General features: G+C 34.9%; 1 protein-coding gene across 3 annotated transcripts in view; it reads left to right on the top strand.

Annotated features, from left to right (window-relative positions):
* The first annotated feature begins 1116 nt into the window (after nucleotides 1-1116).
* The window catches only part of LOC117232198 (A disintegrin and metalloproteinase with thrombospondin motifs gon-1), a 182356-nt gene continuing 156660 nt past the window's right edge, over nucleotides 1117-26812 (top strand). For all 3 annotated transcript variants that reach the window (XM_033491421.1, XM_033491431.1, XM_033491413.1), the window contains exons 1-2: nucleotides 1117-1358; nucleotides 18793-19861. In XM_033491421.1, coding sequence (XP_033347312.1) covers nucleotides 19564-19861 — 298 coding nt within the window. In that variant the 5' untranslated portion in view covers nucleotides 1117-1358; nucleotides 18793-19563. The remainder of the gene's footprint in view (nucleotides 1359-18792; nucleotides 19862-26812) is intronic.

Below are 26812 nucleotides of genomic sequence, written 5' to 3'. Positions count from 1 at the left end.
TATACGTACGTATTTCCGACTTAATACTATAACAAGGACTGCAAGGAAATCGTAATACACCTGTTGCAGGTGATTGCTATATATTTACCATGTACAGAACAAGGATTTTATTCTGCTGCATAGTGGTAACATTTGACATATAAAGAAGCTAAACAGTTACAGGTGTTCTTTCTCGACAATAAATCGCTTAACGGTTCCACAGCTTGAAAACCGTTTTCAATTAACATATTTTTATATTTCTATGTATATCTCTATATCTCTGTATCCTTATATCTATACTTAGCGATTCTGTTGTGTGTATTACATCAAATACAGCATGAATTTTTAGAAGTAAAATTAAGCATTTCCAATAAAAATAAGCTTATCCTAATAAATATTCTAATTAGAGATTTCTTTATCAAATTATCATATTTCACATCTAATTTCCTTTTCTTTTCTTTGTTACCTACATTTAAGTTTGTTTCAGTCTTATGCTTTTCTGTTTATTAAAAATACATTATTGTTGTGATATATACAAAATGATAATCTAATCGGAGCATAAAGATGAAACTTAAAAAATATAATTGGCACACCATATAAAGATTATATAACATTTACTAATTAACTGGACCCGAATATATTCAATTTTATATTATTTAATAATATTTTCATATGACTATAAGAAATATGAAAATGAAATGTCTCATTGGAAAATAAGGGTATGTGCCAAGGGTGTGTATGTACTTTTCGTAGCCACTATACATATGTATAATACCGATCTTAGTTGTGCCAGTCCTATATGATGATTATTATCTCCATGTAACTAATCTTTTGTCATATACTATGATTCTATAGCGTAATCTTAATTTTTTCCAGAAATTCCTTTATACTTGTTGAAATTTTCTAATTTCATTCCCATTTCATCTATGATTCACTGAAAAAGCATCTATCGATCAAAAAGTCCCATGTCGTGAAATTTGTTTAAAATTATTGCCACGAAGAAAAATGATCGATATGGGCTAAAACAACATTCGATGTAAATGTTGAATCTCGTACAAACGGGCACAATTGTATTGGAACCGAACCGAGACGTGGTGGGGATAGCTGCCCGATACCAGAGGTCTGTTCGCTTTCAGTTCAGTTAGTGCGTGCTAGCGGCTCGTGTCGCGTGTTTTCACTCCACTTCTTCATCCATCGTCATCCTTGACACACGATCTGCCGCTTCGTTCTTCACACGCGTTTTCGTCCATGGTTCTTCCTGTACTACCTTCGAATTCCCCGTTGAATTATCACGGTGCGACGTCGATAAGTGTCAGAGAAGATTCTGTGGTTCTGGGCAATCGATATCGATCCTTGGAACACCGATCGCGGATTCAAAGGTAGGTTCATTTCTATAGCAGGTGCTCGTCGAGAAACACGTGGATCAGTCGATCGCTCGATAATACCGGCTCTTTCTGTAATACGTTATGTATATGCCTTATAGTAGTTTACAGAGATTCTTTCGTGATAGATTGACACGATAGAGAAGTTAACCTTGGACTATGATGTTTATGCGTTTATGGGAAATCTGTAATTTTGAGTTTCTTGAATTAAATTAAAGATGTAAGAATGTACAGAATACATATAATAAGCAAAAATATATAAAATATCTAAAGTACAGTAATATTGCAATATTCACAGTAAATACATTGTAGGTTATAATATCAACTAAGAGATACAAATTTCTATTTAGAATCTATTTCTTTAGTTGCATTTACAAAATTACAAAATTGAAATTAAAACTTAAGCTAGAAACTTAAAAGTTCTGATGTGATTTTTATTCGAAAAGTCGAATGGTGTGAAAACTGCCATTGACGATAGAGTTCGCGGTTCCTTCATGAGATTTTGGAGGGAGATGCTCCAATTGGTCGCCGGTAGCGTGAAAAGTCGCGATATTGCTATCGATCAACTTCAATTATTCGAGTTACGTAGTATCGTTGCAAAATTGCGTTTTCGAGGTTTAATGGCCGTTTTTATCATTGTGAAGTGTAACGTATTCAGTTGAAATTCGTGGAAAGGATCGTATATTATTTGTTTGTTGACAATATCTTCGGTAATGAGTGAGATTCCATTGGCGGAGTTTTTAAACAGTCGTGGTATCAGCTGAAGGAAACAAATGTAAAGTGTCGATAAACGGAGATTGAAAAAGTAAAAGCGTTTTACATGATATGATAATTTCTTCGCGTAGTAGGAGGTAAGTGGAGGATTGTTTCACACATTGAGCAACTTGATCGACGCGAATTATGTATGCAATCGTGTCAATGATTTTTAAGAATGGTTGTTAAAGTATACGCACAAAGAAATGGTTAGATTCGGGGCTTCGTTATCACGACGCGACCTTATGTAATATTTATATTTTTCTTTCTTTTTAGTACACCGCGCTAGGCTCAGGCGATCATAAATTTTCTTCGTTCCATTGACATTGACAGTCAAAGCATCGTATCGCTTTTGGCGCGCAAATTTAAGAGCGCGAATATTTGAATTTCTTTAAGTACGCTGTTATATATGTTAGTCTCTTTTTTCTCGACGTAGACTATTCTAAGGCATTTTCACACTACATATGTATTACAATTTATTGCTTGATATTTGTACGATTAAATTTTCGATAGCGAAAGCGGTTATTCCAGAAGGATGACAGCTTTTTAGAAAATTCTTTTTCAAGAAACATAAAATATCACGGTTATTTTGGTAAATTCGGGAATTAATAAATATGCCGATTAAGTTATCTCTCTGAAAATAATCGTGTTTCTGTGATGAAACGCGCGAACAATAAGTTTTAGTTATTCTGTTTTCGGAATGTTAAAATTTTATATTTTCCAGTAACGAGGCAATTTTCTCTATGAAAAGATTCAGTTTCATTGCACATAGACAGAAATGAAAGATAACATAGATAAATAAATGATCGATAAAAAATTATAAAACTTGTATGTAACTTGCATTTGCGTTTTAAAGCAGCGATTTTAATATACAAAAATTTCTCTTTCCGTTGCGAATTTTTTTCCACGTGTTTCTCAGCACACAACGTGAATATTACGATGAAATTGGCTTAGTCAATGTTTACGCAGCTCGATTCAACGTAGAAATCCGCAGAAATCCGCAGAAATTCTCATATAGTATTTAAGGCACAATGAAGAACATTCTTAAAGTGTTTCATTCAATATTTTGCATAACGTACATCTAAGTCATTTCTTTAAATTCGATCTATTTCATTTCAGATTTCTTCCAACGAACTTATTCATTTAATATTCAATGTTTAATTTTTAACCCTCAGCTGATATTGTTAAGTTACAGGCGACTACGATAATTTTGATTAAATTTAGATTTTTTTTTAGAGATATGTAGGCAATTTAATTTCAAATTATATTTTATGCATTTAATTTTAATTGTTATTACACTTCTTAAATGTCACTGGTCGTGTCTATAATATAAAATACCGAATATAAACTAAAATTAAGAAATTTAACCGAAACTGCTATGAATCACTGAAATAAGAATCAATTATCTATTATCTAATATCTAATATTTAATTTATTCATTGCCTTATCTACCAAATTCAGTATCTATCGCCAGGTATTCACGTTCTCTCGTTCGTTAGTATTTAAATCCCATGGATTGGGTAATAGAATTTTTATCGCTGAATCATGCCTGCAAGATGTTAGAGACCAAGGTTGCCCGCGAATCGATCGATCTTATTTTCTCCTTTTTATTTAGACGCTTCGTGGTATCCCGAAAAAATAAGGGAGACATTCAACGAGATGGTTGGGTTAAGTCTGTTTTCGTTCGTGTTATTTTCGTGCTGGTATTCGTCGTGCGTACGATGTCTTTGTAAACTCTCATTTTCTTGTGTGTGCTTTTTTCTAAATTTCGCCAACGCCGCAAGTTGTCTGCCACGTTAAAGGAAAGGTCAATGATGATATACGAAACACGAGAGCCAGATAGCTATTTATCGCTCATTCAGTAAAATTTTACATGCACATCGTGACTCGAGAAACTCTGTTTCTTTGGTTTGGACAAATTTCGCCAGTAGTTGAATTAAAGTTCAAATAAATAATCCTTTCTTTTTCTTTCGTCTTAATTTTATTTTTGCTTTCTATTGGATTATATTTTATTATATTGCGAATGCTTCTATTCGGAATTTTAATTATTTCCTTAAATATTCGTCATTTTCTGCGTATGTCGTAGTTGGAGGTTCGAATAATATTCGATAAAAAAATATTTTTCCGTATTCAAACATAGTTCTGTTTAACGTAATATCTATAATTTTATTTTTCTTACTTTCAGATATTTTTTTTATTAGAATTTTTCCATTTTTATTCATTCAGATACACATACCGCTACTCTCCCAATATACAAAGTTTGATAAAAAGTATAGTGATTCGTATTAAAATATTACTTTCAATTTTCTACTCTGCATTTTATGATTTTTGTGCAATCTTATTTAACAAGTAAATCCGTCTCAAGTAATTCTTTCGGATAATGAAATACCTTGACTTTTCATCAATTATCTAATGTAAAAAGCGCATTAATCTGTAGTCGAAACTTTTTAATCAATTTTGTTCTAAATTAAACTTGTATTTATTAAAAGAGAAAAATAATTTTCTTGCAATTGCAAAATTGTAGTCTTTTTGTTTTACGTACACTCTTCAAATAAGATATTTAAGAGCCGAATGATTTTAACAGCACTCGGAGTTACCATATCGTCGAATTATTTATGAGAATCCAAATAAATTAGTTGTAAAATAACTTCGTAAACATCAGATTATTCGGCGCCAATTCTAACTTTTCGGTAGTAGCGAAACAAACGTTTTATCAGATCAGTTCGTGTATCATAGGTTACACGAACTTTATGAAAAGGTTACGCGAAGCAGAACGATATAACATCTCTCTTCACGAGTACAGAATTGCATAGAAATCACATATATCACGTAAATCTCTAATTTTCCAGTCGTCATTTAAAAAAATCCTATCTACCTCCTCACTAAAATATTAATTGCATTAATTTGAATTTATTTATATTCCTAAATGAAAAAAGATTACATAAAAATAAGATTCATTTTTTGTTTTTTTTTTCCTGTGTCGTGTAACGTTTTACATTTCATATTAATTGCGATATTTTTCGACTGATGTCACGTTGCTGATATAAAAATTATTTAATTAATGAAACGATTAACGAATATATGAATACACGAATAACGCGCAAGATCCTTTCGTTTCTTCTCTTATTTTATTTATAAGTTCAAGCAATTTTGTATATTTTTTCCGAATGTTACATCAATAACATAAGACTAATATCTATTTTGCCATACTTCAAACGTTTTTAAATATCTTTTATAATCGCAGATCTTTTCAATTAATATCATGTTACCAGAAATATTTCTGGTCTACAAGTTTATATTCTTTTATTTGACTTCAACACTTATCGGTTAATATTTCTTCGATCAAACACACGAAAGAAATCGAATAAAAGTAGAGGATATTCGCAAGATAGTAGAATTTCCATTCGTTTTTTACTTCATAATGACCTATCTTCAGATAAATTTGTATACGCATTTAGAAAGAGTTGTTTCAAGAATTGGAAATTAATTATTTAAAAAGACGAAAATCATAGCTGATACTGTCGTTTTACGAACAGGTTCATTCCGTAAAAATCATTATTTCTCTTTCTCCGTCTCGTAAATTTTCTTTTCGTTTCGGCGACACTGCTTGTAAATTAGTTGCATTCTCATGCATGAACATCGAAGGCCGTAAATAAAGGTTAAACGAGCTTTGCGGCTTCTTATAATCGAGCACCGAACTTAATTAAAAATCGATAATAACAAGCGGAAGTTGGCCGCCGCGTTTTCAAAAGAGAAATCACGTGTCATTTTGTCACATTCCAGTTTCTTTATCTTTTTTCCTTGCACTCGATAAACAAGTTGTCAATGAGTAATCCTCCTGTTTCTCTGAAAATAGTTTCGATCGCCTTTTACGAACGTTTCGATACTCTGGAAACTGTCTTCTTTTTAGTATTTAAAAGATATTCAAGAAAAATAAAATTATTTCCTTCATATTCGTCAGAAGTGAATAAATTTTTACATTGAAACTCAAGTCCTATTATTGTAACAAAATTTAAGCTACGATTGTTGAACAATTATTGCGTCATTTACGTCCAAATTTTACCGTTTTTAGGACGTAGAAACGCAAGTTTGACAAAATTTTCTTACGTTTCCTACTAAGATTTACTGAATTTATCAAAAACACGAATAATGATACTTACATTGGGAGAATAAAAATTACCATTTCTTGGTTTCTCAACCTTTTTTACTCTTCGTATAGCTATATCCCTAAAGTATTTATAAAGAAACGCTGCAAGTAGAATATTCGGTTAAAATTTTATTAAAATTGTTTCAGTAATTTAAAAGAGTCACGAAATTCCGGACTGTTCTATAAGAATACAGATTACAAGTTAACAAGTTCTCTAATTTTCCCGATACACAGTTTCGCTAAATAAATTATTCTCAAATTAATGGAAGCTTTTATCTTATGAGTATAACGGATTATTAATTAGATTTTCAACGTGGAACCAACGAGTACCGTAAATGATACAAATTCGATTGGAAGAGCGTTGTGATTTATAACAGGAACTTCGATTAAAAAAATACAATTTGCCCAGCGGTGATATTTATGAATGCCGATAAATTACATATAGGCGACTCAATTTTCCTGTAATTTGTTTCACGTCGAATGTAACACCGTGTCCCGTGCTTCGAAAATTTTTTCTAAAACGAAGGATAACAAGTCTTTCACGTTCCCTTATAAGACCGATCGATAAAACATTATCTGCAATGATTATCTTCCGACCTGTTGGTCGCGTGAATTTATGCGCGGATGTTCTTAAGATAAACGGAAAAATATGCCAAGCAGCGGCAAATAAATTCGGGATAAGCGTAGTTATTTTGAAACCAGCTTTGGTTTTCGCCGTCCTTTAAGCCCATCTCCACTTCCTGGTAATTCTTGATTGTTTTGCTTCTCATTCATTGCTGTTACTGCAATTCCAGTCTTCTTTCCCAGACATTTATTTTCAGTTCGCAATATCCTACATACGCTAAGTCACGAAATTATTCCTTATACCGTTCATTTTACCAGCGATTAATGTTTATTTAGAACAAACAAATGCAATCTTTTCAACGAACATGTATATCGATTTTTATTCAGAAACAGCAGTTTACTATGTTGCGAATATTTTATTTACCGAAATTGTAGTTCAACTGCCGCGATATTTTCGTTGATCCGATAAGAGAGAATTTGATAGAATCGAAGGAAGATTTAAAAAAGAGGAAAATCGTTTATCGGGAAACTTAATTATAAATTAATAATAATTATTTGTTAATCGGATGCACGAATGTGGAATGAAATTTTCGACGGTCAAATTTCCAGTTTCGCTTTTCGTGAAACTTCGCTTAGTGTTTTCTTCTACGTGTGTACGAGATATAAAAGTTGCAAAGTGCAAAAATGACTTCACGTAAAATCTTGGAAAACGCAGCGGCGTGCGAATTCGATGCACTGTGTGCCGGTTCTCCGGTTCCTCAGGTTGGATCATGGTGTTTCGACACTACGCGACGAGAGAGGCCTTCGTAAGCAACGAGACCTACTCGTCCGAACGTCGCGATTTTGCATTCCGAAGCATTGCGAAGTAACGTGACACTCTGTCGCCGATCTAAGATCCGAACGTGTCCGTTCTGAATTCGTTAATATCGTCTAGCAAGACGATTCGTGATCGGTGTTCCTTCTGTTCCTTCCTCTTCCTCCATTGCAAACGATCCTACAGCACTGTGCAAAAGTCTGACACCATTTGGATATGTTACAGGTTTTGCATGGTGGAATTTTACCTGAGTTCCACTTATTACAATCCCATTTCTTTTGTTAAATATATTTCAATTATAATATAATAAAATATAATAGAATTTCGTTTAAAGAAATCTAAAGTCTATTTGTTAGTTGACTGAAATTTTAATTAGTTTAATTAAGTATTTTTAGTATATGAATATACACGTAATGTAATATAAATATACAGGGTGGTTGGTAACTGGTGGTACAAGCGGAAAGGGGGTGATTCTACGCGAAAAAAGAAGTCGAAAATATAGAATAAAAATTTTTCGTTTGAGGCTTTGTTTTCGAGAAAATCGACTTTGAATTTTCGCTCGGTACGCGTGCACTTTATCACGTCTCGTTATAACGGATCTCGCTGTAGATCGTTGTCTCGATGGAAAAATTAAAAAAAAAATTAAAAGAAAAATTTTTATTCTATATTTTCGACTTCTTTTTTTGCGTAGTATCACCCTCTTTCCGCTTGTACATTTCTGCCGGTTCAATCTACTTACGGTGATTCGCGAAGGTATTTCAACGTTTGCCATAGAAAACTGTTACGGATATGTTGTGTGTGTTACGAAGAATTTCTTAATATTTCACTGTTAGCGTAATGAGACCTAACTATTCTGATTATATCTCGTAATAGCTATACGTCGTATACGTAGGCTATAGTAAAATTTCAATCAAGGTGTGTACATAGAAGTTACAAGATACGTATCACAATATGAATCATATTCGAATGAAAATGATTTTCTTATCTATCTAACTATTGTTTTAAATTACGATGATAAGAGAAATGTATCCGCATATAATTTCAAAGTTATGGTAAACCGTAAGAGGTTTATCATAAATGGACAACTGCATATTAATAATAAATAGTCGTTGATTAATTAGCAAAAAAATGTCCTTAGAATTAAAATTGAAATCGAAGTATAATTCACAGATCTTGATGACAGTTTAATCTGGCGCCAGGGTTAACGCACGATAAGGGAACAGTACGATATCTAAGAGAGCTTGTGTATTAAGGTCCAGACCGGTGTCTTGGTTATTTTTAAAGTTCCTCGCTACTGTCGTAGGATGCGCGTTACTGTCTTTTTATGTATCTTTTTTTTCACTTGAGAAAAAGATACACGTAATTGACATTTAAAACGATTATAAATAATTTCGTAATACGTGTCGTTAACGCCATCTTTTCAGTATTAAAAAATCTTCGAATTCAAGTTAGTTATATGAATAATCGTTTTTGGTAGCAAATACAATTTATTGTCCTTATTTCCGTAATTTCGAACATATTTAAAATAGTCATTTTTCTCAGTCCATCCTGTGTAAATATTCAGCGATGTATAAAAATAGCACACTGACTGGATTAAATCATCTAGACGTAACTCCAGACGCACAACTATGTAGACACATAAAGGAAAGGAAAAAATTTCTATTAATATTTATATGTTCAAATAATCTCTTCTTGTAACTATGCTTATGCTATTCCTTTCAAAAGACTCGAGGAAATTTATTACCATCTTTAACATTTTCTTTGAAAACATGTTATGAAATTAAAAATTATTAAAACTAAGTCAAGACTGTAATAAAAGAGATAGAGAGATAGAGAGAAAGAGAGAGAGAAATAAAGTAACTTAGAAATTCTTAATATGAATTTTATGCCTCTGAAATTTCACAAGATTGAAATTACATATTCTATGTTTTCTATATTTACTTGTTTATTTATTTATTTTTTGATACTGATAAATTAATTTTTCTTTAACGATTAGTTAAATATTCTTTTATCCTAATGTAGACACAACGATGTATGCTTTATGTTACTGTCTTTTGCAATCACGGGATGTTTCGTCTTGTAACTGGATAGGATCGCCTTTTTGCATACTATTCGAGAAAATGTCGAACGGTGCCAGGTCAGAATTCCTTCAAGGTCAGACTGTTGGGCGCTTCTTTCAATTGAGAATGATCAAGAGGCGCAATGTCCATGGAAAATTTCGTATGCATCGAGATAAGTAGCTTGTAGCTAGCTGTAGAAATTCTTACGCACTTTTAATTATAAATAATACCATTGCCAATAACTCGAAGGTATTCAAATTGAAGATTATAGTGAAGATACTAATTACGATAGGATTTAATAGGAAATAACGTATGACGATAAAATAAAAATAATAATTATTAATTATAATGAAAATAAAAATAAAATAATAATAGTTTAATAATAGTAATCCTTCCATTGTTACTAATACAATGATCTAATAACGATTTCTTCGTTAGTAACGATCTAACAATAAGTTTGCATTTTTAATCAAGATATCTTCATAGAAAAGGAAACGTAATTTTCTCAAAATTTCTTCGCTGAATTTCCAAGGATCAACATCATGTGTTTGTCCAAAACATCTTTGTCGTAAATTCGAAAGAAAATTATTTCCCTGAATTTTCCACTGGTTAGAAGTATTATTCTGGCCGTGTTTACTCCAGACAGCGGATCGCGAAAAACAGACGTGGCACGTTCGAATTTTATTCGTGGCGACGGCATGCGAATTGAAATTTAATGAACGCCTGTCGTTTGGGGAACATTGAATGATACTCGAGCGGATCGCGAAAAGAAAGCCCGTGGACCGCGCGTGTAAGATTTAAGTTGTGACGTGTGCGCGTGTTCGCGCGACGCCGATATTTATGAGGCTCGCTTCACTCGCGAATTTGCCTAAGCGATTTTCTTATGCTTCGTTTAGAAATGGGCGTGCAAACAGCTATTATAAACGAGCGAGTCGTTTTCAATCTCAGTATTTGATGCTGCTACTGTTACACGAACCATTAACATCTTCCTGAATCGAATTTTATTCGGACCGAGGAAGAAATTTGTATTTTATCGATGAAATCAGTGGAATGCGGATTTTTATACATTTATGGGGAATTGAAAGATGCGATAATGCACAGAATGCGTAGAATGTGCAAAAGTAGGTAAAATATTTAAATTGTAACGATTATCATAATATTTAGTAAATAAAACAAATATTTATCTTGAGCCTTCCTTTCTTTTTTTCTTTTTTTTAGTTGTGGTCGTAAAAATCTAAATTTGCATCATAAATTGTTCTAGAAAATTTATATGTACAGATATATTCGTGTGTTAAAAATTAAAATACGAGAACATACGAATTTTTTAAATCAAATAACGCAAGTTCTCGAATACAGTAGTCAGACTATTTAAAAGAAAAAAAAAAACGTTCATGCATCGTGTAACATACAGAATTTCTATTATCTTGTGGAATGATTGAAAGTACACGCAATAAAATCCTCATATGCAAAGTGTCGATAATTCTCGATACACAGGCAATAATCGATGGAAGCTGATTAAGTCACAGTCATAAATCGAAGTTGTTAGTTGAATATTAATGAAGATCAGATATGTACAACTAATAATACATTCTATAAACGATTGCGATCGCTTCCAGACGAGTTTATAAAGGAAGAAACAGTGTCTGTTATGCGGAACTTTGAAGAATAAACTTTGAAAGTCCAACGACTCGATACAAGTTGGCGCAAATTGCAGAAGCATCGCGTTACAAGCGGATAAGTGATTGACTGAAAATACTACAGGCATCAGATACATCCTCATAAATTCTTCCACTACATTCCTTTATGTAAATTCCAGTTAGGAGAATACGAATGGTATACGCCGAATGTGGTCAATCTTTCAATCGATAAGGAAACTATATTCGTCTCATATTTTCTACTAATTTTCATACCTTGCCAGAATCGATCGCGAATAATAGGAACTTTAACAACAATGAAAAGTCATCAGTTTCATTTGAAGAAGAATACGTTTAAATTACAAGGGAAGTTGAGAGAAAATTCTTAACTATTAAATTATTGGATTTGTTACTTAATTTCTGTGATATGTTATGAGTGATTTTCATTTTTACGTTATTGTTTTATGTCACTATCGTAGCGAGAGTTAAATTAGGGAAAGTTCGAAGATATTTAGCTCTGTATCGAATTTCCTAGCTTTGAAATTTTCAAGCTGACGAATTTTCATTTCAGAATTGCCAAAGTCTCCATTCTTCTTTCAAATTTCTCAATTCTTTAATTCTAAGATTCGAATTGTTCGATCCAGAAATATTTTAACTTTGGATCTTCCCTACTTTGCAGTTTCCCAACTCCGAGGAGTTCCATATTTTGAATTTCCAATCTCCACAAATTCTCGCATTTTCCTACCAAATCTTCAAATTTTCTTACGTTCGTGCTTAATTTTATCTGCATTGCACATTAAACTTGTCTACATCACTTGAAAACTATTTGAATAATTTCAAGCTCACTTTACTTCCAGGATAATCATAATAATTTCTAACTAACCATAATGCCATAAATAGACACGCGTTTACGTTCACGAACGTGTCTTCTCCTCTTTTCTCCGATCCAAAATGCGAAAAAACCTAACAAGATGTAAAACACGATTATCCCAAAAAGCCACAAAATTAGCGTGAAACATTTCGCAAGTATAATATCCGATATTAATCGAGACGCGTGCACGCGTTCGCGAGAAACTAACTCGTGTGTCAGCACGTTAGCCAGCAGACAGAAATTCGCAGACAAAGATTGATCGATCGATGGATCGGACTAGGAAAGGTACGCGACAAGAATAGTTTGACCCAGACCTTAAGTGACTGGCGAGGTCAGCAGCCGACGTCGAGCGCCGCTTTTATATTTCACTCGGCGACGTCGTCGTCGTTCCTCTTGGCCGCAGACTCGGCACACCGCCTCTGTAATGCTTCTCTCTAGCTTTCATTACCGTGGTGCGCGTTTATGTTGCTCCAAGATACCAGACTGTGGTCAACTACCTTTTACAAATATCTTGACATTTTGATCCATTTGTACGCAACAGTATTTAAATTTCATCGAAAAACTATGCAAATTAATGATGAATTAATAATAGAAAATTACAGCAGACACACACGATAAAGCATATTTTCAATCTTTTTATCAGGGAACAATATTATGGTTCGTTTTACATATCGGATATACGGGAATTTTTAAAATTTATTGGGACGTTAATTAATTCTGTGTTACCAAAATTGTACTGTTTGCTCTGTTTTAGATAATCTTGTTCGATTGTAAGATTAGATACATAATTTTCATATTTTTCTGATTATTTCGAAATCACCGGTAAAATGAAGTACCTTAACGTAAATTCTTTGTGGAACATTCACGAATTTCTCAACATTTTCGTTCTTCCTTGTTCTTCGATTTGTTTTCTTCGTTTCGTTTAATTTTTATTTTTCTTCTGAATTATGACACTTTTTTCCATACCTTCGATTTCTGTAGTGCACTTTTTTAACGTATTCTCCAATACGTAGTTTGCATCTTGAAGAAAAAATGACCAACAATGTTACATTTTACCTAATTTTTACGCACCGTTTCACTGCTTGATCTTCGATATGTTCATTTAATTAATAACTCAGAAATTGAATTAATTACGTTGAATTAATTAAATAGAAAATGAAATAAAACTGCAGTCCCTGGAGGTTTGATAGTTGCGTATACCAGCTTTATTACCATATATTGTCTTTTAAAAACCAATTTAATCGCGTCACGATATTCTACCGCACATAAATAATAAAATCATTGCAGTTTGATTTATCTGTAATTTTCCAATTGAAATAAATCTTATCAGATATATGCAAATGCCTTTTGTATACTTTTAAATGGTAGTGTAGTTAGCCACTATGTTGCACGCAGACCGCAGAAGTATACACTTTTCATTGCTATTATACCGTTCGTTGTTGTTCGATTTTCTACCACAGCAAAGGGAACTCTGTGGTCGGTTGGTTTGCGAAGGTTCGTTAGAATCGCGTAGAATTGGCCTGAGTTAGAGGCACGACGAAAAGGTCCTTGAAGCTTTAAGTTGGCGATTGTTAGGTCTGTCCACGGTTCGTCTTTGAATAATCCGTTCTTGGATCCTTGATCGATGGTGTTTTCTTTGAACGATAAATGCTAATGAATGCTCGCAAGATTTATTAATTCTCCGTGTGTACTGTGAAAACTTATGTTTCATTGGAAGTTCGACGTTCTGACTATATTGTGTTTCAAGGTATTGTGTTTGCTAACGAGTAACATTATTTTCTAAGTACTGAAGTACATACACACACACACACACACACACACATATATATATATTGATAATTACTTGATATTTTACAATTTGATGCATTAATTTATGTAGAATATAATTCAGAGTTTGTTAATTATATAAAACATAGATATAGCGATTAATGCGCGCATTAATTTTCTCGAAACTATAATTCACTTTTGATTCACGTAATTTTATGAAACATCTTAATAATTGTAGTCGAACAATTCTCGTTTATTACAATTTTCTGTCGAAATACGCCGATTGTTTAACTTATAAACAATTAAGTCTGCAAGATTCTCGAACGCTTTTTTAAATGCTTTTTCTTCGAAAATTTCACATTCTTTGTGAGTTTGTGATTTTTATGAATATCTTCTTCTATGTGGATACGTTTCGTAAATCAAACGCTACGTACGAAATACGATTCTTTCTTCTTCCACGAACGAAATTAGACTATAAAGTCATACGAAACATTAATCCATCACACCCTAGAATTCTAAAGTAATTTATCGCGACAAGCCTACAAATCCATCGACGAATACTAAAATCCTCGAGAAACAAAAACCAGACCGTTTTACAATTAAGCAGAGCCGAGCAGTAGATTTGGACAACTGTTCGATGAAACGCATGAAAGAAATCGTTGAGCGCTATTTATACCCCGTCTGACTTGGTCTAATTACCGATACTCGCTTCCGGTCGTCGACAGACCAAACTAAATCCTCGCTTAGCTTCCGATAGACTGCGAGAAGTCTAATTCAACTGCATGATATAAACATCGAAGAAATGAAAAAAAAAAAAAGAAAAACGAGATCTCATTTTTGAATGAGAATTCTACAAGTGTATTAGAATGGATTTAAATTAAATATTCAGATGAACAATTAGAATTAGGAATAGAAGTTTGAAGATTTCAACCGTCAGAATAAAAAAATATTTGTAAATACCAAATACAGTATTTTTTAACGAAACTCTTTTTTATTAAGGGCGTGTCCTGAATTAGAATTTCTAAAACAGAACTAAAAAAGTTCGTCAAAAAGTTTATTTAAATAATTGTTGTAGCACCTTAAAGTTTATTTTCTCTTTGTATAAAACACATTTCTTCTTTAAACTCGCCAAAATTTTTAATTTCACACTATTTTCTGCCTTTTTTTTTTAGTTCATCGAGAAGAAAAATATATGATAATTTAATCCTTTTTTGGTTTTTTGTTTCGGTCAAGAGTTACGAGATGGATCTTTCCCGCCGATTGAAAACTGCAGCCTATGAAATAGGCTTAGAAATCTGTTATAATTTTCTTTTACTTTAAAAAAAATTGTTTTGTATTCGTTAAATATATATAAAACCATACCTCAAAATTCAATAACTTCATTTCTTTCTTTCCCTTCTAAAAAAAATCACAAAAAGACGCTGTTTTAGAACATTCTAATTCAGGACACCCCCTTAAGTTCTATATTTCACTCTGATAGTATCAAATTTTCAAGTATAGTATCAAATCAAACAAAGTATAGATAGTATCAAACTACCATTGAACGATACGAAATATATTAAAATGAGATCTAATTAATCGGCATAGAAGTGTAACAATAAATGCAATGTTTTACAAATACTTTTCATAGCCATGTGTATATCATGAAAACCTCAAACTTTTAATTCGGGTTGGTTGAAATCGGTAATTTGCCAGAGTAAGATCTTTGTTTCTCTGTTTCTCATTGCTTGATCCTTTTTTCTCTGCTCGCTTCTGCGATCCTCGTGGCTGCTCGTCGTAAATTAAAGCTCAAGGGCTACCACGTTTGAAACCGTACCGCCAATCGCGATTCAACGGAAAACGACCTCGTTCGCGCACCAAGTGAGAAATAATTTTGACGTTATTTTTACCAAACACTTTCTTGTGGTTTTGAAAGCTAAAAGAGGAATTAGAATTTTAGGCTCCCGTTACGTGTTTGTAGATTCAAGTGAGGAAGTTATGGCAGCAGCATTATGCTGAATGATGTTACACCCGTTTGTGTTGTCACGTTTTGTTTGGCTCGTTTTGGTTGTGTTGCCGTTAATTTTTTAATTCAGATTAAATTGTAGTGTTATCAGTTGTTTAATGCGATTGGCAATTAAACTCCACGTTTCGGCTAACCTGCTACGCGCAGGAGTACTGACACGGGAGAGAATCAAAGTTGGTGAAAATAAATGTTCGCTTAATCCTATTATATTATTAGACAAATATTCTTCACAAAAAAAATGTTTATTCGTATTCTAATTGGATATTGACAGAATTGTCGTTGAAATTTCGAATACTCGAAGTTACAATCGTTCGCAATACGTTTTCACTCTTATTAATTACAAGATTTTAATTTGATAGATTTTCAATAATTTACAAATTGACAAATACAAACACGTCGATTAACAAGACTAACAAGAACTGGGAACTAATGAAACAAAGAACTAAAAGCTAAAGAACTAAAGAACCAAAGAACTTAAAAACTGAGAACAAAAACTAAGAGCTAAAGGAACTAAGAGCTGAAAAAACTAAGGAATTAAAGAATTAAAAGGCAAAGGAACTGAGAAATTAAGAGCTAAAGGAATTGACAATTAATCGCTATGAACAAGGAAATTACTTGCCAAGAATTGGGGAACTGGTCGCCAAGAACCAAGGAATTAATTACCAAGAACTGAGGAACTAATCACACAGAACTGAGGAATTAACTACTCCGTACTAAGGAATTATATCTCTATCTTCTATGTTGCTACGCTTATTTATATTTAGGTCTACCGTGGGGGGGTCGTCATGTGACGGGTTATTCCGTGGGGGTTGTGAGGCTCGAATTTGGTTTCTATACAAATTGTTAAAATTTATTTAAATTTCAAATTGGAACGCTCACTCGCGCTATTGGTAGTTTTAGTCTACGTTACGGTACGTGCGCAGCGCGGGACGTGACAGTGTGTTAATGCTGGTGATTACGTTACCCGAATGGTCAGGATGATTATGTAGAGCGAATCACGGAAACGTTTCGATGTGATTTACGAGGAAAGTGTTTTGGAAAAAACTTGCTTCCAGTAGACACATTTGAGCGAAAAAGTTTTATATCATTAGGCATAGTAGAATGAGAAAGTAAAAGTTTTCCTTGGTATATCCAGGTTTTATTTTTGTATCTCTAGACCTTCGAGTTAATAAATTTTCCAACTTTCCAATTCTCGAATTCTGTAAATTTTGGAGTTTTCCAACTTTCGAATCTGCAAATTCTCGAATTTTGTAAGTTTTAGATTATCAAACTCTCGAAATTTGAACTTCTGTATATTCGATTCTTGTATATTCTAAACATCAAATTCTTAGATTCCCAAATTTTCATTTACTTGAAAATTTATTGTCCCTCAATTTTCGCATTTCCTGGCTGCGAAATCTTCAACGTTTCAAATTTTCTACTTTCGAGTTTTCCACGTCTAGAATTTATAATTCGCAAACTTTCCCTCAAATTTCCCGACGATCACGTACTTTGAAATTTCCGAATTTTCCATCTCCAGACTCTCTAGTTTATCAATTTCCAAGTTTTCTAGTCGTCCACGTCTACAATCTTCGCCTCTCGCACTTTCCAGCTCTTAAACGTAAAATCTCCCGATATTTCTAATCTGCAAATTTTTCAAGAAATTCCCGAGCTTTCTCTCGGTTTCACCAAATCCTATTTCCCCGCGCATTCTCTGTTCCCTCATATGCCACACACCTCGAGCAAACAACAAAAATAACATTTTTCTTTCCACTTATATGATTTGCAGTTATTCCCTGTAATTTCGTACAATCAGAATACGCATTCACGGCGTTAACTCGACACAGACAAAACGACAAATAATCTTTAATCCATTCCTTCTCGGTTTGATCGTCTGAAAGAGAGCTAAGAGAGGTGATTTTCAGCTCAATCAAGCGTGGCTTGAGTCAATTATTTCCGAATTAACGCGGCTGCTCGATCCAATCAGCGACGCGTCGATTAATCGCTGATCCTTCTCTCGCTTCCCTTCCTTTCTCGAAGATACGATCGGAAATTTATTTGCGCGGTGGTCTCCGTGTCGCGCGATAAGAAAACGACGCAGCGCGTCGTAAATGTTTAACGCGACACGAATCGGTTTCACGGTGATTCGCACGGTTAAATTGCCCGACACGGAGAAATCATCTCCTGTGCCGGTGACCTCATCATGGAAATCATTCTCGTCTTCACCATGTCCAGGCGATTTTCTTCTTTGTGCTTTTCTTTTGTTTCCCCTTTTATCCTCTAGTTAGTTAATCACCTGGCTTGCAATTTAACTGACCGTTGAACGAGCCGCGTGTGTTTCTTCGATCCTGTGATATCTATTGTTGAAGCAATGTATATTTGTTAATTTTCCAGTTCAAGTAAAATAATATCGTATATTACTTACTCGCAGAGTAAGGAAGGTTAAAATAAATCGTAATCGTTTCTGTTTCATATAAATTGAAACAAAGCTGTGTAGTCAAATTGTTCAGTTCGGAAGAAATAACAGAATTAATGAAATTCGTTATTATGTATATGTTGAAAATATTAAGTTGTAACATATGATCTGTCCGATTTTTTTTAACGAATTATATCGAGCAATGTAAAAATTTAGCAAATTGGATATTTCACGTGTCACAACTCGACGGTGCATTGAATTCTCTCCTTAAGAAATCTAACTACGCAAAGAACGAATTACATCTCTTTCTCCCTAATAAACCTGTCTTAGCAGACACTTTAACGATGAAAAAACACACACACACGTAAAACACAAAATTATCACTAGCGAAATCTAAAATCGTCACTCCTTCTGTTTTCAGCTCAGAATGAAACCGGAACTGCCCACGGACCCTCACTGACTGCGAGCGACCATAAAGCCGTGCTATCCATCGCATCAACCACTTCTCCGAGAGCTCCATCGGAAAAATTACCCCTTAGAGAAACCATCTCCTCCTCTACTATGCTCGTTTCTTAACGATCCGGAATTCGTTTCACCAGGTCATATGTCGAAGGCAAGGACGTGATCCTGGCGCGTAAACCAGCGAGGAAGTATCCGAGGAGGAAGATAACGACGTCGTGGTAGATAGCTGGCGGTGCACGGCGAATCGAAGATCGTCGAGCCTCTTAATGGGCATTCCGCGGTTGGATCCCGGTTGGATTTAGCCGGCTGGTTCTCCGCGAGGGAAAAACAGGATCGAAGAGAGGAGGAAGGCGAAACGAAGGGAAACCTTGAGATCACCGGCTGCGAGGAAGGACTCTATGGGCGCTCGAGGGTGGCGCAGAGTGGCGAATGACCTGGTGCCGCCGCGATAATCCCTCCTTTCTCCTCCATCTTCGTCTTCACGTAGCTCGAAGCCACGAAAATGATCGACTGACTGCTCGACCGGCTGGCGTGTAACCGGACGGATCGGGCCAGGATCCTTTTTCTTACCTCTCTCTCTCTTTCTCTCCCTTCCTCCCTTTCTCTCTCTCTCTCTATCCCTCTGCATCTCTCTCTGTCTCTCTCTCTCTCTCTCTTTAGTTCACTTCTTCTGACTTGGATCTTTCGGTGGTTAACGAGCCGAGGAATAGCGAATAATAAAGCAAGTTAAATGTGCCTGGCTGGCAGAGGAGCCGCAGATATGTCGCGGATCTCGAATCGCACCTCGACCATCGTCGCGGTGATCAGCATCGTGCTTCTGGTGCTATTGCTGGTGATATTATGGACTGGTGTGCGCACAGTGAAACAAGAGACGATAGAGAGAAATGTACATGGAAGCCTCGATACTGTGGAGAAGACTTTGAGCTTCCTAGTGGAACGATCGAACGAGTCCTCTTCCTCTTCTTCGTCTTCTTCTTCTTCGACCACTGTCAAGATCGTGTTCGATGACGAGAGCTTCAACAACGAAGGTAGGAGCTGTTTGTTTGCTTGGGTTACTCTGTTGTGTTAACTGGCATAGAGTATTTGATTGTAAAAGGATCTTTAGGTTTTTACGTTGATACGTTACTATGAATCAGTTTATAAGTATGTTCGTTTCTTGTACTCGTAACGTTTACTATGAATAAATTTCTAGAGATCCTCGGTCTGTTTATGTTTGCAAGGTTTACCATGGATTAATTTGTTGAGATTTCCGGTTTTTACCTTTCAAACGTATATTACCAACGATTATGGACTTCTGCTTTTTTACACTTGCAAGGTCTACTCGGAATCAGTTTTCTTCTTGTTGAACCTTCGTTTGTTTTTTTTTTCTGATCAAAAGGAAGTTTCATCGAGAAGCGATCTCTAGTTAGCAGGTTAACACAACTTACGCTATATTATTGCATCTTTGATATCATTGTACATACGTCTAATTATTCATATTTATCGACTAAAAAACTTGGAAGACAAAAAAATAATTACTCTGTAACAGTAAGTCCTTCACGCTCGAAGGATGGAATATTCTAATATAACTTTTCTACTTGAAAATTGTCTTACACTTTATAATAAGAATACTTTTTACCGGCGAGAAAAAATATTGCAATCTCTTCCTGTTTACTTTAATTTCAAGAAATAGCAACAGCTACAAATGAATAGTTCGATGCTGGTATAATGTTACGATGTGTAAGAAGAAGTAATTTATAAAGGGTTAATGTACTATTGCTAGACCGTTTACATTTCTTTCAATACGAAACATGTTACTAAATGAGTCATGTTCAGTTTTTACTGCGACGCTTGCGTACGATCGATCTTCGAAAGGTCAGTCGTTTTGCAATGGACTGATTGATGAATGGCGTGTCACTTATGATGTGTGACAATTAATCTGTCTATAATATCGACAGGAATTTTTCTAAACGATAAGAAATATTATATTCATAAAGTAATGACGTGTTTGTGGAAGTGATATAAATATTCTGACAGATGTATACATACACGTTAGGACTAATTCGAAAGTTCCAAGTTAGAAGGTTACTTCTCTCACCGCTTCGTATTCACCACGTACAATTAAAAATAGTTTTTAAAACATTCCTCAGAAAATAACCGTCTATTTTGAAAACGACATTTATTGTAGAAAAATTTAATCGAACATACAGTACATAAATCAACGGTAGACGGATAACACCGTAACTCGCCAATAAGTATAAAACGAAGAAAATCCAATGGATTACGAAGTTTCATGTTGGAACAAGTTACACTTATTGACAGCCTATATATCAAAAGTCTAATAAAACATCCATGACATATAATATAACATATAACACTTCGATAGTAGATAATTAATAGACATAGCATTAGTGGACAGGTAACACCGTGATTCATTAACGTACGTGAAACCAATTCCAAGAAACTGCTCGTAAGAAAATAGCAGTAAAATCTGTACGTAGCTATCGGTGACAAATTGGATACGGTTTGTACACGCTTGAGCGAGGATCGATGTCGGATCGAAGCGAGCCCGATGGACGTACGAGCACACCGGTGCAAGTCGTAATTCGACGTATCGTCACGCAGAAACGGCAGAGTTGTGAAAGATCCGTTAACACGTTTAGTCTCAGTCAAGGTGTGCAACAGAGGCTCTCAGGGAAAGCTAGAACGTCCAGACGTCCTTGTAAGGCCGCTGCTCCAAAGCACCCACACCTACACCAACACCCACACACGTGCTTGTATCCTCTCGTGCTGCGAGTATGAACCTTTATTCGCGTTAGCCGCTTGTACGTACTCATATTCCTACCCAACCTGCACCTACATCCTAAGTACTTACCGAGTCGCTTGGCTCGAATCTCGCTTGCTTCGTGCACCTGATGGTATTACGGCGAATCGTGGTCAGCATTCCTGGTAGACCCATTGAAAAATCACCAAAGAGATCAGGATCACCCGCCCCTCCCAGGTCACTCTATTAAAGAGCGATTTTCGAGATTCTTTCCCCGCCTTTTCTTTTTTTCTTTCTTTCTTTTCCTCACTTTCGATGGCAAATATTCGAGGAATTATAGGCTTCGTAGAAGACAGAAGAGATTTTTATACGTGGAATTGTCTGATGATACGAGTTTGGAATTAATTGGATGTTGTAGTTCGTGGCAAAGGAGATTTTTAACATTCTTTCTCGCGTGTTTTTATTTCATATTTTTACGTGACCGGCCACGATTCTAGGAACTGCTAGGTTTCCAGGCAAGTATTTTTGTACGTGGAATGGCCTGATGACGCGTGTTTCAAATGAATTGGAAGCTTTGATTTGTGTTTGAGAAGAGTGATCAGGTAAGCTTCTTAATACTGATGGTTTAGGCTTTGCTGATGATTTTGTAGCTGCAGGAGATAGAAGTGTGAGAATTCTTTTAGTAATTTCGTTATGGGAAGACTACTTCTTCTTAAAAGTTTCTACCTAATACTTGTAACTGTAACCTACAGCGTGTACCTCTTTTCAATTAACTATGAATTCCATCGATCCTTAAAAGTTCACCGTACTAAAAACAATCACGATAGATGGCATAGTTAAAAACGTACATACACATTACACTAGCCCAGGTAAAGGAATGGAAGATCTTCGAAGTGGTTCTGTAACGAATGTACACGATCCAACGACGACTCTATCCCCATGTATAGACGCATAATTATTCCCGCGGGTTCGCCAGATAGCGGCAAGCAGCATAACGTTCGCCTACACCTTTATTGCCGATCGTTCCACTAGATCCCCGCGTATAACACTAATTTCGTGCAGTTTATTAGTTTCTCTGATGCCTGCTATCTCGCCGCATCTCTTCACCGAGTCCCGATCTAGGTCGGGTTCTCTACCCATCATTAACGAGCGCTAATTGCGCCGACCATGGATTATTTCGCGACCCTCTCGGTTTCCCTCTTGTCGATTTGTCTGTGTCGTTCTTCGACTTGATGCGCCTTTCTTCCTTTTCATCCTTTTCTTCTTCTTCTTCGTCTTTTTCCTTCTCGTCTTCTGTATTCATTCTTGGTCATTGGTTTCTTCGTTGGTAACGCCGCGTTCGCTTGATCTTCGATCGCGAACGATAACAGAGAATCGTAATTTACGCCCGTGAGATCGGTATCTCGCTTAATTGAAACGGAAATTAATGCCCGAGCGCGAAACGATCCGCGCCGAGGAGATTGCCCGACGCTTCTTTCGCATCTTGCTGCCGGGATCAAACGCGTGAAATTGTCCCTTCGGGATGAGTAACGAAAGGGCTCGTGTTAATTCGATAAACGAGCTGTGTCCAGGTATACAGGAAGTTTTGAACGGCTTTACGTCACGAATCACCATGCAGTTCGTTTATTTTGTGAGAAATTTTACCGTATTTACTTGGAAGTTATTTAAATAATATTTATCGTAAGGGCCAGAGCGTCTTTTATCCAGTAATTTTGCTAACTGATATTAGGTCGCCCGAAAAGTTTCTTTCCTTCTATAAGGAAATAATGGATGCACATTTTCCGTTTTATATTATTTTTTCGAATTTTGTTCTATCAAAATAAAGATCACAACGTTCGACGGATTGGGTTTCATATTTGTATAAAAACGCGTCGTTGTAAAAGAAGGACACTTTTCAGATAACCTAATATTTTAATAGTAATTTTACTAATCGTAAGTATTCGTCGGATGAACAACGAATAATCGATCGTGAGATATATCGATATTTATAGAAACTTTTTAAGAACGTATTATTCTGATCTTAAACTAGAACAATAAGATTGAACTCTAACTATATGATTATACCAATATGATTTGGGCCAATATTGGACCAATATGATTATAATATTTATGTCATACGCGTATGAATATGATTACGTATATCATGATTATGCTAGACGAGTCCCATCGCAGTGCTAATGAAATTTCAAGATGTTTCGTATATAACACACGTAATATATTCATAAGAGGATTCTATAAGCAACTGTGTATGTACGCTGGAAGAATCACGACTTTTCTTCTAAGGTGGCAAGAAATCACATGCCAGATAAATTGACCGTTGTATTTAGGCTCCTATAACCTGATTTGACGTCACGGGCTAGACGAACTTACAATCACAGCGATAACTCGGTAAGATAAGACCACGGATGTTTGAATATTTACGATGTAAGCACGTCGCTTCCTACCTTTGCCTCAAGACGACGATTACATTACAACACGATAATCGAAAGGTATCATCTGGTGATAGAATCTTCGTATGTCTGTTGAACATATTTCAAACAAGTTAAAAGTACAGAAAAAGGGAACAGGTACCGATAATCTTAAAATAAATAAAGAAGTTTCTATTTGATCTTTCGAGTCCACAAGGTGAAATATCAGGAAGCTTCTTTCTTTTTTAATAAAGATATTCCAGGATTTCTAAGGTTAAAGTTGGACCTATAAATAGCATACGTGCAATCGTTTCTCGTAACTCGTCAGCATCAAAAGATTCGTGAAAATTCTCGTTTTCATTTCAATTTTCATTTCCATTTCCTCCGCTCGTAGCTATCGATCCTTCGCTGGTGTCTTGCTTTTAATTCGTCAGATAAGAGTTTAATGACTAGAGATAGCGGGACTCTGGCATGATATCTTTCCGGTACGATCTGAAAGCCGAGCGTTGACTCGTCGACTCTTGTATTTGCATATTCGTCGCTCTGGATTTATTTAAAGAAAGCACGTGCACGCAATGTGACGTAAGGGTAACGTAAAATTGGCCGGGAATCGCAACACGAGGGCGTGTTCCATGACTCTGTTTTCCTTCTTTTCTTTCTTTTTCTTTTTCTTTTGGTCGATACAGAAGTATTACATGGTTTACTCAGAGTTTAGAGAGTCTTAAATTTGTTCATTCGTATAATCAAGGTAAGGAGAAATAGAAATTTCCATTCGTTTCTTGCACCATCGACGATTTTGAAGACTCGTTAGGTTCCGAATTTTTGTTACGATGTTGCATTTTTATTATAATTTAGTTGCCGTGATACAAATATATCGATGGAAAATTTCAAATATAATTTGGAGTTTGTAACGCTTGAGTTTAACAATTGTAAGAAATAATACAAATTTTCGCTCTTGCAAATTCGAAGTACGTTCGATTCTTAAGTACATTAAACTCGACATTTTTAATACATCGTTGCATTATATTTATATTTATTATCGTACTACGAGTATTCGTATCAATTCACATTTTTACGAACACGAATAAAAAAGATGCAAGCTAATTTGACGAAGCTGGATGAAATTTGTTTTACTCCCTAAATATTTACGTAACCATGTACTTTGGTCTTATCTCATATTTTCACATATCGTGTATATGTATTCTCTATGTTGGAATTTCTTATAAATCCATAAACACTTCCGTAGTCTATTTACCATAAGTATATATCACATACAATATTTATGTACGACGTAAGTATTATATACTTTTCTCTGGGTATGGTATTTCCTACTCAACTTACAGTTTATTGAAATGTAGAAATTTTTATTCTTCGAATAAGTCGAGGTTTAGAACAACTAGCTGGAAACTTACGATTGTGTATAGTATACTCTAGGTCCGTAATCTTACGATGTATCGCTAAATCTAGTAACCAAGGTCTACACTTGTTACATGGACAATTTTATCCAGTAGTCAAGGCTATGTCTTCGCGTTTGATCAATATATTCACTACCTGTAGATCTGCTAGTTTCGAGTCATTCATTATAGTCAATAACCAAGGATTTATACTGCCAGGTGAGTCAGTTGTATCGATCATCAGACATCTACAATTTCAGCTGAATCACTATGCACAGAAGCAAAGATCCACTTGGTCTTCAGTTAGCTATTATAGTCAATAAACAATTAGTTACAAATTTAGATATGTAGTTTGCGGGTTTTCTTTCGGTAAAATTATATGTATTCGTATAAACGCGATATAATCAAATACTGATGCGAAGAAACACAGTTTTTAGTATAATCAATGGTTTGCATATGAAATGTTCCCTTTGAAATTAAAATAAAAATGGAAAAGAAGCGTTAATGCGTTTAGAATTAAAAAATTAAATTCTTTTTATACGAACTCGTTAAATTTTTATTATTTTCATAGCCTTCGATTAGTATGTATCACGAACCTAAAAGGTTTCGCTTAAACTCTGTAAATTAATACAAATGGTACATTAAATATAATTAATATTCGGAATTTCAAATTATCGCCATTACACAGATGATTATTTATCTACTATCGATTTCTCAATTTTTATCGATAACCATATTTAGCAATCATTTATTTGTTATTATGAATTAATAATTTCCTTCGTTAAATATGAAATTACCTTCTCAAATGGCCATTCACGTAACATTCTAAACAAAAAGTGTTCTCATTAAATGTATCATTGTCTTTCGAATACTTATCAATCCAATATTCTAATTTTTAATACTCTAGTTCTCTAGCTATTAGCTATCTGTATAATAATCTATCTGATTAAACGGTTGCTATAATTATTCAGTAATCGTGTCACTGGCATTTTAAACCAAATATCGCGTTATTAAATTCGAACCACCATTGTCGATATTCTGATTCTCCAACACTTTTATCGTTAAATGAAAAAAAAAAGAAAGACTTAGTATATCGCTAAATATACAATATTTCTCAGATGCACTTAAGTTTCCCCACCTAAAATTCTCTTATCGTTAAACGAACTGTCGTCGCGGTCGCGTCGTTACCGTCTCCAGATAATTAGCCACCTAAGTGCTGACGAAGAGACAGTGCTTTTCAGCACAGTATGCCGTTGGTGTCTCCAGAATTATCTCTAGTGCTACGTGCAAGTTTTTGTGCATAATGCACTGCACATCAGCGCGTGTAAGCACGCTTGCACGAAGGCGTGTAACGTTGTAGGAACGTTCCTCGCTACACGTAGCCACGCGTGCATACTCAGCGTGTCAGATGGACCTTGCCTAGTAAGAAAATAG

This window comes from Bombus vosnesenskii, unplaced genomic scaffold (genome assembly GCF_011952255.1).
Source record: "Bombus vosnesenskii isolate JDL3184/JDL3185 unplaced genomic scaffold, Bvos_JDL3184-5_v1.1 scf7180000013263, whole genome shotgun sequence".
Classification (NCBI taxonomy): domain Eukaryota; kingdom Metazoa; phylum Arthropoda; class Insecta; order Hymenoptera; family Apidae; genus Bombus; species Bombus vosnesenskii.
Note: the sequence above shows the minus strand (reverse complement) of the source record. Positions and strands in the feature narration are given on the sequence as shown.